General features: G+C 49.1%; 1 protein-coding gene across 2 annotated transcripts in view; it reads right to left on the bottom strand.

Moving 5' to 3' along the window:
* Window positions 1-317: 317 nt before the first annotated feature.
* LOC132377679 (phosphatidylinositol 4,5-bisphosphate 3-kinase catalytic subunit gamma isoform-like) overlaps window positions 318-12537 on the bottom strand; it is a 43707-nt gene continuing 31487 nt past the window's right edge. For both annotated transcript variants that reach the window (XM_059943906.1, XM_059943907.1), the window contains exons 8-11: window positions 12018-12148; window positions 10507-10618; window positions 5176-5333; window positions 318-2818 (exon numbers count right to left, since the gene is read on the bottom strand). In XM_059943906.1, coding sequence (XP_059799889.1) covers window positions 2555-2818; window positions 5176-5333; window positions 10507-10618; window positions 12018-12148 — 665 coding nt within the window. In that variant the 3' untranslated portion in view covers window positions 318-2554. The remainder of the gene's footprint in view (window positions 2819-5175; window positions 5334-10506; window positions 10619-12017; window positions 12149-12537) is intronic.

Raw genomic sequence — 12537 nt, 5'->3', positions numbered from 1 at the left:
CATTCAAGATGGTTGTAGATACCTTCAAATTCTTCATAGTTTCGAACTGGAGTATTTGTGGTTTGGGGCCTGTACTGGCTGGCACAGACTCCCCCACTGTTGGAAGCATCCTGTCATGCAACCCTTTCTGTCTATCTATACTCTGTTTATTTATTTGTAACCCTCAGATTCTGTCAGCGGCGTCAGTCTGGGGAAGACCGTCTCTGGCCCCACCAAACGTGTGAAGGCTGGGGTGTAAAATCTCCTGCTTGTGTGGATGCTATGGGATGTGTTCCCGTTACAATTCAGTACCACACAATAACAGACAGTACACCGTATGCAATTAAACGATTTAGCTTTATAATTTGTAATTTGACTAGAGTTAGTAAAATAAAACAAAAAGAAAAGTGCCCATTTTAATGAAAGTCTAACGTGCACAAGTTGGAGCTCACAGTTTCCCTTCCGCTGCTCCTCCATCAATTTTCCTGGGCTTTGTCGACCCCTGGCCCCACTCCAAGTCCACTTCGTCCTGCTGTCTATGACCCTCCTTTCTGGCATCTCCTCTCTCCATCTTCCGCCGAGCAAAAGACCCAGATCACCCTGGTGCAGCAGACAGCATGAAAAAACTCTCCCGTTCCAAAGCCCCCGTTCTCTCTGGCCATGACCCAAACACTGCTGCTACAGAAAGACCATGACGTCAGCAGTGGAACCTCTCCCAGGGGTCACATATCGATTGAGATACAGTGCGGATTTGGCCCTTTGAGCCTCACCACCCAAGTAACCCTAATCGATCATGGGACAATTTACAGTAACCAATTAACGGGTGTCTTTGGGCTGTGGGAAGGAACTGGAGCACCTGGAGAAAACTCGACGCATTCCACGGAGAGGATGTACAGTTATCCTTACAGAGGGCGCCCGATTTGAACTCTGAGCTGTAATTCCACCGTGCTAACCGTTCCTCCACCATGGTGCCTGATCTACTGGGGTAACGATGTGACTGCAGGACCCTGCTGGACGTGGGTAACGTGGAATCCTTCCTCATCGGTGAGACCGACTGCTGGGGAGGTGTGTGGCCTTCGCTCCTCCCCGGACCAGGGCCTGGTGCCACGGTGTTGCCCATTGCAGCCGCCCAGGGAAGGAGACGCTGTGTGAGGGGGTGGGTTGGGGGATGGTCCCCCCTTTCGGTGCTTCTCTCCAGCAGTTGCTGGGTGGAAGAGGAGTTCGACTGCATTCAGCTGTGGCTGCAGTAGCATGTGATGTGGAAATGCTGCTCAATTGATCTGCAGGCCATGCTGCTCAGGGACCGGACTCCCTGGTATCGTAATTGTATGTGCTGTGTGCTGTTGGCACTGGGTTTTGCAGCTTGGCCTCAGAGAAACGGTGTTTTGTTTGGCTGTGTGCGGTTGAATGACAATTAAACTTAAACTTGTACCTAAAGGACTAATCCTCTCCCAATCCAGACACAGGCTTGCTCCAGTTAGTATCCAGAAAGGGGTTGGGGGGGGGGGGAGATTGGGATTTGTGACCTGGGTGAATGTCTCCCAGAGTTGCTAGCTCTCATTCCTCTCAGGTAACCAACCCCCTCAAACAGATCCCAGGTCTGTAACACTCAGAAACCCCTCCACAGCCTCTGCTGGTCTCTCCTGAGTCTCTAGGCTCTGCATTTCTCTTCTGCAGTTGAATGAGACTCTTCTGGGTCAAAACTCAGTATATGACCTCCATCGCTCCGCTCATAGTGATACTTATAGTTATATAATATTTCAAAAACAAGATTATTACAGAGTAAAACAGGCACAAAATGCTGGGGAACTTGTCAGGTCAGGCAGCATCTAAGGAGAGGAATAAACAGATGACGTTCCAGGCCGAGACCCTTCTTCAGGACTGGAAAGGAAGGGGGAGATGTCGGAATAATGCAGGGGTGGGGAAGGAGGACAAACTAGAAGCTAACAGGTGAAGCTAGTTGGGTGGGTCGGGGGGGATGAAGGGGGATTAGAGAGAAAGGCAAAGGGCTAGAGAGGAAAGAATCTAATAGGAAAGCAAAGTGGCCCACGGGAGAAGGGTCACCAGGGAGAGGCGAAGGGCAGGGGAGGGGAATAGGTAGGAGGCCAGAGTAGGGAATAGAGGAAGAGGGAAGGTGGAGGAGAAAAAAGAAATTACTTGAAGTTGGAGAGGTCAATGTTCATGCCATCAGGTCACTGGTTACCCAGATGGAACATGAGAGTGGCCTTGTTGTGGTAGGAGAGAAAGTTATGGACTGACATGTTGGAATGGGGATCTGATACAATATGGTTGGCCACCAGGAAATTTCACTCTTTGCAGATGAACAAGGAATTGATGGTGGACTTCAAAAAGGGGAGAGTCTATTTTTTGGGGGAAGACACACCAGTCCTCACTGAGGGGTCAGTAATGGAAAGGGTGATGCATCATCCGTCCTGTGACCCGTGACCCGTCCCGTGACCTGTGACCTGTCCCGTGACCTGTGACCTGTCCTGCGATGTGTCGCCTGTGCCGTGACCTGTGACCTGTCCTGCGATGTGTCGCCTGTGCCGTGACCTGTGACCCGTCCTGCGATTCCTCACGCCTGTTTGATCCCCATGAACATGTGGATCCACCAGTTGGCCTGCACGGTCCAGCCCAGGTTCTCACAGATACTGATCTGGTTGAGAAAGTGCTGCCGTGCCTCCTGCTCCCCGCTCCCCACCGCCAGTGCTTCCCGCAGGTAGCCGATGTCCCGTGTGCAGCTCAGCTCCGGAATCCCTGTCAGGAGCATCAGGGAGAAGAGGTTGATCAGGAGCTGGGAGTGGGTCCACAGACTCATGTAGGCCTGGAGACAGGTTTCCTGGAAAAAAAGGTCAGAGGTTACAGTGCCACTGTCCACAACAGGTAAACCACTACTGTTAAACTGACTCAGGACACAGTCATCGAGCACAACACAGAAACAGGCTACAAACAAGCTGGATGAACTCAGCAGGTCGGGCGGCATCCGTTGAAACGAGCAGTCAACGTTTCGGGCCGAGACCCTTCTTCAGGACGAAGTCTGACACATCACGGGACGGGTCACAGGTCACAGCACAGGCTTACTCCTGACGAAGGGTCTCGGCCCGAAACGTTGACTGCTCATTTCAACGGATGCTGCCCGACCTGCTGAGTTCATCCAGCTTGTTTGTACGTGTTGATTTGACCACAGCATCTGCAGTGTTCTTTATGTTTACAGAAACAGGCTGTTCAGCCCATCACATCCATGCTAATCATTTTGCCTATCTACACTAATCCTGTTTGCCCAAATTAAAACCACGCATAAGACCATTTTCTAAATGAGAACAAAATTCAAAAATCAGAGCTGCAAAGGGACTTGGGAGTCCTTGTGCAGGATCTCCCGAAGGTTAGTTTGCAGGTTGAGTCTATGGTGAGGAAGGCAAATGCAATGTTCGCATACGCTTTGAAGGGACTAAAATATAAAAGCAAGGGTATAATGCTGAGGCTTTATAAGGTGCTGGTGAGGCCTCACGGAGTATTGTCTGAGAAAAGATGTGTTGACATTGGAGAAGAACAAGCAGGTTCATGAGAATGATTCTGGGAGTGAAAAGGTTAACATAAGAGGAGCCCTTGACGGCTCTAGGCCTGTTCTTGCTGAAGTTTAGAAGAATACGAGGGATCTCATCGAAACCTAAAGGCCTAGTTAGAGTGGATGTGGAGAGGATGTTTCCTATAGTGGGGGAGTCTAGGACCAGAGGACACAGATAGAGTGGATGTGGAGAGGATGTTTCCTATAGTGGGGGTCTAGGACCAGAGGACACAGATAGTGGATGTGGAGAGGATGTTTCCTATAGTGGGGGAGTCTAGGACCAGAGGACACAGATAGAGTGGATGTGGAGAGGATGTTTCCTACAGTAGGGGAGTCTAGGACCAGAGGGCACAGTCTCAGAATAGAGGGGCATCCACTTAGAACAGAGACAATGTGGAATTTCTTCAGCCAAAGGGTAGTGAATACGTGGAATTCATTGCCACAGACACTTATGCAGTCCAAATCATTCAGTATTTTTAAAGCAGAGGTTGATAGGTTCTTGATTAGTCAGGGTGTCAAAGGTTACAGGGAGAAAGCAGGAGAATAGGCTAGAGACAGATAAAAATGGAATAAAGGGGCAGACTCGATGGGCTGAATGGCCTATTTCTGCTCCTATGTTTTATAGTCTTACATTTTTCAATACTTTGCCTATTTTTAGTGTCTGCCTAAGTGTCTCTTAAACGCAGAACCTCAGCCCTGATCTTTTAGAGTCACAGAGTATGACAGCACAGGAACAGGCCCTTCAGCCCATCTAGGCTGTGCTGGACTGCTAGTCTGCTGAGTATTGTGGGCTACCATTCAGTATCGAGGGTGGGACAGTCATCTGACTTGGAAACAGGCCATTCCGCTTGACTCGTCGTTGCTGGCCAACAGTTTGAGGAGATTCAGTACGTCATCAAACGTTGGAAATGTCTACAGACGAGGAGCTGAGAGTCGTTACGGTTGAGATTGGTTGCATCACCATCTGGTATGACGGCTCAAAGACCGAGAATTGAAAGAAACTGCAGAGGGTAGCAAACCCAGTTTCCCCAGCCTCGAGGACATCTTCAAAAGGCCGAGCCTCAAGAAGACCGCATCCTCACTATCCAGGACAGGCTTACTACCAGCAAGGAGGAGGCACAGGACCCTGATAACACAAACTCAGCAAGGTCCCACTTGAAGGCTGCTCAAGAGCATTTAGATGCCTGACAACCAGGATGAGTGAGAGAGACGGTTGCCCCTCTGACTGGAAATTTTTGACCAGTAGTGTGTGGGAGGGATCAGTGTTGTTTGTCAATGACCTGGATGACAATCTGGTTAACTGGATCAGCAAATTTGCAGATGATACCAAGGTTGGGTGTGCAGTGGATAGCGAGGAATATCTTGTAGGAGTATCTGCATCAGCTGGAATAATGGGCTGAAAAATGGCAGAAGAAATTTGATGTGGACAAGAGGGAAGTGCTGCACTTCGCTGGGACCAACCAGGGTAGATTCGACACTGAGGAAGCTGGTAGAACACAACAGGCTTTTTGCCTTTTCCACCTACAGCTGTTCAGAATCATCCCCGGATATCGAGGGAGTCGGTGAGTGGGGGTGATGGGGTGGGAAACTCCCTCCCGACGTCCTGGCACCCGCTACCGTGGCTCGCTCACCTTGAACCTCTGGAAGTACAGACTCGGTCTCCTGTTCACCCGTCCCATCACGTAGAGGAAGTCCGGAGTCAGGACGAAAGGTACCCGCTCCCGGTTTACCCCCAGAATCTGCTTCCTGTTGCCCAGGATGTGACCAAAGTCAATGTGGAATAAATTCCCTGTGGCAGGAGGAACAATGAAAGAAAAATAGATGTTTGCTTTTGAATCTCCTCCCAAATCTCTTTCAGGGCATCCCAACGCACCTGGTGACTGAGAACGTAGAATGCAGAACACAGATCAGGAATGGGTCCCTCAGCCCACTTTGTAACAAATTAAGCTAATCATGGCCAATTTTTATTATCCTCAATATTATTTATTTACTTATTTTGTTGTATTTGCATAGTTTGTCTTCTTTTGCATGTTGGTAGTTTGTCAGACTTTGTGTGTGGTTTTTCATTGATTATACTGTATTTCTTTATTTTCCTGAGAGTTCCTGCAAGAAAATGAATCTAAGGGTTTTTTATGGTGAAAAATATGTACTTTGATAATAAATTTACTTTGAACTTTAATTTTAAAAAATCTCTTCTGTCTGTACATGGCCCATATCCCTCCCTTCCCTGTGTGTTTAAGTGCCTGTGTAGGAGCTACATAAATCCAAACAGTCGAAGTACATTTATTATCAAAGCATGTATATCGTATACAGCCCTGAGATATGTCTTCCACAGACAGCCTCTATTGTATTTGCCTCCTCCATCAGGGCATTCCAGGCCCCAAACACTCTCTGAATAAAAAAATTTGCTCTGGACATCTCACCTTAAATGCTTGCCCTCTGGAGTGGGACATCTAGACTCTGGGGAAAGATACCAGACCTCCATCCTACCTCTGCTACTCGTAATCTTATAGAATTCCATCAGGTCTTCCCTCAGCCTCCAACACTCGAGAGAAAGCAACCCAACCTCTCGAGTGGTGAACGTCTTCTGTGCCCTCTCCAAAGCCTCCAGGTTCTTCCTGTAACAGGGCAAACCAGAACTGAAAGCGTTACTCTAGATCTGGTCCAACTAGAGTTTTACAGAGCTCTAGACGTGGTCCAACTAGAGTTTTACAGAGCTCTAGACGTGGTCCAACTAGAGTTTTATAAAGCTCTAGACGTGGTCCAACTAGAGTTTTATAGAGCTCTAGACGTGGTCCAAGTAGAGTTTTATAGAGCTCTAGACATGGTCCCACTAGAGTTTTATAGAGCTCTAGACGTGGTCCCACTAGAGTTTTATAGAGCTCTAGACGTGGTCCAACTAGAGTTTTACAGAGCTCTAGACGTGGTCCAACTAGAGTTTTATAAAGCTCTAGACGTGGTCCAACTAGAGTTTTATAGAGCTCTAGACGTGGTCCAACTAGAGTTTTATAAAGCTCTAGGCGTGGTCCAACTAGAGTTTTATAGAGCTCTAGACGTGGTCCAACTAGAGTTTTATAAAGCTCTAGGCGTGGTTCAACTAGAGTTTTACAGAGCTCTAGACGTGGTCCAACTAGAGTTTTACAGAGCTCTAGACGTGGTCCAACTAGAGTTTTATAGAGCTCTAGACGTGGTCCAACTAGAGTTTTATAAAGCTCTAGACGTGGTCCAACTAGAGTTTTATAGAGCTCTAGACGTGGTCCAACTAGAGTTTTATAAAGCTCTAGACATGGTCCAACTAGAGTTTTATAGAGCTCTAGACTGGTCCAACTAGAGTTTTATAGAGCTCTAGACGTGGTCCAAGTAGAGTTTTATAGAGCTCTAGACATGGTCCCACTAGAGTTTTATAGAGCTCTAGACGTGGTCCCACTAGAGTTTTATAGAGCTCTAGACGTGGTCCCACTAGAGTTTTACAGAGCTCTAGACGTGGTCCAACTAGAGTTTTACAGAGCTCTAGACGTGGTCCCACTAGAGTTTTATAGAGCTCTAGACGTGGTCCAACTAGAGTTTTATAGAGCTCTAGACGTGGTCCAACTAGAGTTTTACAGAGCTCTAGACGTGGTCCCACTAGAGTTTTATAGAGCTCTAGACGTGCTCCAACTAGAGTTTTATAGAGCTCTAGACCTGGTCCAACTAGAGTTTTATAGAGCTCTAGACGTGGTCCAACTAGAGTTTTATAGAGCTCTAGACGTGGTCCAACTAGAGTTTTATAGAGCTCTAGACGTGGTCCAACTAGAGTTTTATAGAGCTCTAGCCGTTGTCCAACCCAACTAGAGTTTTATAGAGCTCTAGACGTGGTCCAACTAGAGTTTTATAGAGCTCTAGACGTGGTCCAACTAGAGTTTTATAGAGCTCTAGACGTGGTCCAACTAGAGTTTTATAGAGCTCTAGACGTGGTCCAACTAGAGTTTTATAGAGCTCTAGACCTGGTCCAACTAGAGTTTTATAGAGCTCTAGACGTGGTCCAACTAGAGTTTTATAGAGATCTAGACGTGGTCCAACTAGAGTTTTATAGAGCTCTAGACATGGTCCAACTAGAGTTTTATAGAGCTCTAGACGTGGTCCCACTAGAGTTTTATAAAGCTCTAGACATGGTCCAACTAGAGTTTTATAGAGCTCTAGACTGGTCCAACTAGAGTTTTATAGAGCTCTAGACGTGGTCCAAGTAGAGTTTTATAGAGCTCTAGACGTGGTCCCACTAGAGTTTTATAGTGCTCTAGACGTTGTCCAACCCAACTAGAGTTTTATAAAGCTCTAGATGTGGTCCAACTGGAGTTTTATAAAGCTCTAGAACTGGCCAAACTAGAGTTTTATAGAGCTCTAGACGTGGTCCAACTAGAGTTTTATAGAGCTCTAGACGTGGTCCAACTAGAGTTTTATAGAGCTCTAGACGTGGTCCAACTAGAGTTTTATAGAGCTCTAGACCTGGTCCAACTAGAGTTTTATAGAGCTCTAGACGTGGTCCAACTAGAGTTTTATAGAGCTCTAGACGTGGTCCAACTAGAGTTTTATAGAGCTCTAGACGTGGTCCAACTAGAGTTTTATAGAGCTCTAGACCTGGTCCAACTAGAGTTTTATAGAGCTCTAGACGTGGTCCAACTAGAGTTTTATAGAGCTCTAGACGTGGTCCAACTAGAGTTTTATAGAGCTCTAGACGTGGTCCAACTAGAGTTTTATAGAGCTCTAGACCTGGTCCAACTAGAGCTTTATAGAGCTCTAGACGTGGTCCAACTAGAGTTTTATAGAGCTCTAGACCTGGTCCAACTAGAGTTTTATAGAGCTCTAGACGTGGTCCAACTAGAGTTTTATAGAGATCTAGACGTGGTCCAACTAGAGTTTTATAGAGCTCTAGACGTGGTCCAACTAGAGTTTTATAGAGCTCTAGACGTGGTCCAACTAGAGTTTTATAGAGCTCTAGACGTGGTCCAACTAGAGTTTTATAGAGCTCTAGACGTGGTCCAACTAGAGTTTTATAGAGCTCTAGACGTGGTCCAACTAGAGTTTTATAGAGCTCTAGACGTGGTCCAACTAGAGTTTTATAAAGCTCTAGACGTGGTCCAACTAGGAAGTTTTAAAACACAACTTCCTGACTCTTCACCTCAATGCTTTGGTAACAGTGCAAGCATGCCATATTCCTTCTTCAGCACCCTATCACCCTGTGCAACAAATACAAACACAGGTCAGGTGACAGCTGTTTCTGCAGCGTGCCGTGCGAAAACGTCCCACAAGCTGCTTTATGATTACAACCAATTCAGCTGCCTCTGTGAATGATCTTGGCCAAAGGATAATTATTGCAAAGAACTAGTCTGTCCGGGGAGTGGGTGGGGGCACAGGGCTTCACTGGGACATAGCAGTTGGCATAAAACTATTACTGCACCAGCGACCCGTGTTCAATTCCGGTAAGGAGTTTGTACTGTGACTGTGTGTGTTTCCTCTGGGTGCTCCGGTTCCCTCCCACAGTCCAAAGGCATTTGGGTGAGTGTTTCTGAGTTGTGGGCTTGCTGTGCTGGTACTGGAAGTGTGGACTGTGTTGGTCGTTTTTGTTTTACTGTATGTGTGACGAAGCAAGCTGATCTTTACACCTTTTACAACTTTCATTTTTAAGAAGGCATAGGAAGCCCGAGGTGATGGCTGACTGTGGAATGCCTGGGAGGTGGGACTGAGTTGGGGAGGTGTGTGGGTAGGCGTACCACCAGCAGATTAGCCCATCCACTCAACCAACCAACTTATCCACCAGCCCAAAAACCAAATCAACACATCTGTTTACCAACTAACCGGCTGATCAACCATCCATTCCAATTAACCAACTGATCAACTAACCAACCAATCAACTGACCACTCCACCAACTAACTAACTGAACAACTGACCACTCCACCAACTAACCAACCAATCAACTGACCACTCCACCAAATAACCAACCGATCAACTGACCACTCCACCAAATAACCAACCGATCAACTGACCACTCCACCAACTAACCAACTGATCAGCTGACCACTCCACCAACTGACCGCTCCACCAACTAACCAACCGATCAACTGCCCATTCCACCAACTAACCAACCGATCAGCTGCCCATTCCACCAACTAACCAACCGATCAGCTGACCACTCCACCAACTAACCAACTGACCGCTCCACCAACTAACCAACTGACCGCTCCACCAACTAACCAACCGAACAACTGACCACTCCACCAACTAACCAACTGAACAACTGACCACTCCATCAACTAACCAACCGATCAACTGACCACTCCACCAACTAACCAACCGATCAGCTGACCACTCCACCAACTAACCAACCGATCAGCTGACCACTCCACCAACTAACCAACTGAACAACTGACCACTTCACCTACTAACCGACTGACGGACCAACCACTCCAGCAACTAACGAGCCCACTGATTTATTTATTGAAGCAGAGGGCGAGTTGGCCTTTGAGCCACAGCACCCGACCTGGTCACAACAACCGATACGTCCCTGGACTGTGGAAGGAAGCCAGAGTACCCGGGGAAAATCCATGCACTCCAGGGGCAGGATGGGCAGAGGACACCAGAAACTCCAATGCCCCGAACCTTGCACTAAGCACCCCATTACGGTGGCACCCTCACAGCCACCCACAAACCCAGCCAACCATCAACCAATCCAGACATCTGAGTGGTACAATTAGACAGACCCTCAATCTCGTTATGACTTCACACCTTGTTGTCTGCCTGCACTGCACTCTCTCTGTGACTGTAACACTTTGTTCTGCATTCTGTTGCTGTTTCACAGCCCCTCAGTGCTGTGTGTAATGATCTGATCTGTATGAACAGCTTCTCACTGTATCTTGGTAGTTCAATTCCATTCTCAGAGACCCAGGCTGGAGGGTCTGTTGCCAATGTCAAAGGTCATAGGTTGTACCTTTCTCCGTGATCATAATGTTGTCGTTGTGTCGGTCACCGATGCCCAGGACGTAAGTAGCCACACAGTAGCCAGCACAGGAGGTGACAAAGGTCTCCATTGCACGGTGGTACTGAGGAGCAGAGGTAGTCAGAATGGGCAGCACAAAACCCCCACCAAACCCTGCAAATTACCCTGGGATCTGCCCTCGATCTGCTCCATGGGAGGGGCGGTACCGAGGGAGAATCATACTGTGCGAGGGGCAGTACTGAGGGAGAATCACACTGTGAGGGGTGGTACTGAAGGAGGGTCACACTGTGGGGGGGGGGTGGTACTGAGGGAGGGTCACACTGTGGGAGGGGTGGTACCGAGGGAGGGTCACACTGTGGGGGGGGGGATGGTACGAGGGAGAATCACACTGTGGGAGGGGTGGTGCTGAGGGAGGGTCACACTGTGGGAGGGGTGGTACTGAGGGAGGGTCACTCTGTGGGAGGGGTGGTACCGAGGGAGGGTCACACTGTGGGAGGGATGGTACTGAGGGAGGGTCACACTGTGGGAGGGGTGGTACTGAGGGAGGGTCACACTGTGGGAGGGGTGGTACTGAGGGAGAGTCACACTGTGGGAGGGGACGTAGTGAGGGAGGGTCACACTGTGGGAGGTGGTAGTGAGGGAGGGTCACACTGTGGGAGGGGTGGTACTGAGAGAGTCAAACTTTGGGAAGGGCAGTATTGAGGTACAGTCGCACTGTGGAGGGGCGGTACCGAGGGAAGGTCAACCTGTGGGAGGGGCGGTAGTGAGGGAGAGTCACACTGTGGGAGGGAGGGTCACACTGTGGGGGGGGGTGGTACCGAGGGAGAATCACACTGTGGGAGGGGTGGTGCTGAGGGAGGGTCACACTGTGGGAGGGATGGTACTGAGGGAGGGTCACACTGTGGGAGGGGTGATACTGAGGGAGAGTCACACCGTGGGAGGGGCGGTACTGAGGGAGAGTCACACCGTGGGAGGGGTGATACCGAGGGAGGGTCACACTGTGGGAGGGGTGGTACCGAGGGAGGGTCACACTGTGGGAGGGGTGGTACTGAGGGAGGGTCACACTGTGGGAGGGGTGGTACTGAGGGAGTGTCACACTGTGGGAGGGGTGGTACTGAGGGAGGGTCACACTGTGGGAGGGGTGGTACCGAGGGAGGGTCACACTGTGGGAGGGGTGGTACTGAGAGAGTCAAACTTTGGGAAGGGCAGTATTGAGGTACAGTCGCACTGTGGGAGGGGCGGTACCGAGGGAAGGTCAACCTGTGGGAGGGGCGGTAGTAAGGGAGAGTCACACTGTGGGAGGGGTGGTACTGAGGGAAGGTCACACTGTGGGAGGGGCGGTAGTGAGGGAAGGTCACATTGTGGGAGGGGTGGTACTGAGGGAGAGTCACAGTGTGGGAGGGGCGGTACTGAGGGAGAGACATGGATGAGCAGAGGGTATGATGGAATGAGAGGGGATGATAATACGAGGGGGTTGGAGGGTGAGGTAATGAGAGACTTACATCTTCCTCCACCGGCAGCTTGTCCTTCAGCCAGTCGTGCAGTGCATCGTTTTTGAATGCTCCGCTGTTGCCGCCCTTCATCCTCTGTACGGCTGCGATGGTGGCTGCATCTCTCACAGCCTCGATCATCCCTGCATCACACATGCAGCCACGTGTGGTGGGACAACAGTACCCCCAGCTTCTCCCCCACCCCAATGCATCGGCACCAAAAGCAGCTGGAACCACTCGCGATGCATTAGCACCAATGCATCTGGTGCAACTGAACAACATTAGCAATAATGCAAAGTGCACAGACTTCATCAGCTCAATTGCATTGCATGCACAAGCACTAATGCAGTTGGAAGCATGCATCAATGCATGAGCTCTGCTGAGGCTGAAACCACAAAACCATGCACTAGCAGTAACAAATCATCAACAACATTGCTGGAATTAAGCAGCAACACCTCAGCACATGCAATTCAAATTACACTGCAGGGATCAGCACCAGTGGTCCAATGGGACAACCGAGCGGCTGAGTACA

The sequence above is a fragment of the Hypanus sabinus genome, chromosome 19 (assembly GCF_030144855.1).
Source record: "Hypanus sabinus isolate sHypSab1 chromosome 19, sHypSab1.hap1, whole genome shotgun sequence".
NCBI classification, from domain to species: domain Eukaryota; kingdom Metazoa; phylum Chordata; class Chondrichthyes; order Myliobatiformes; family Dasyatidae; genus Hypanus; species Hypanus sabinus.
Note: the sequence above shows the minus strand (reverse complement) of the source record. Positions and strands in the feature narration are given on the sequence as shown.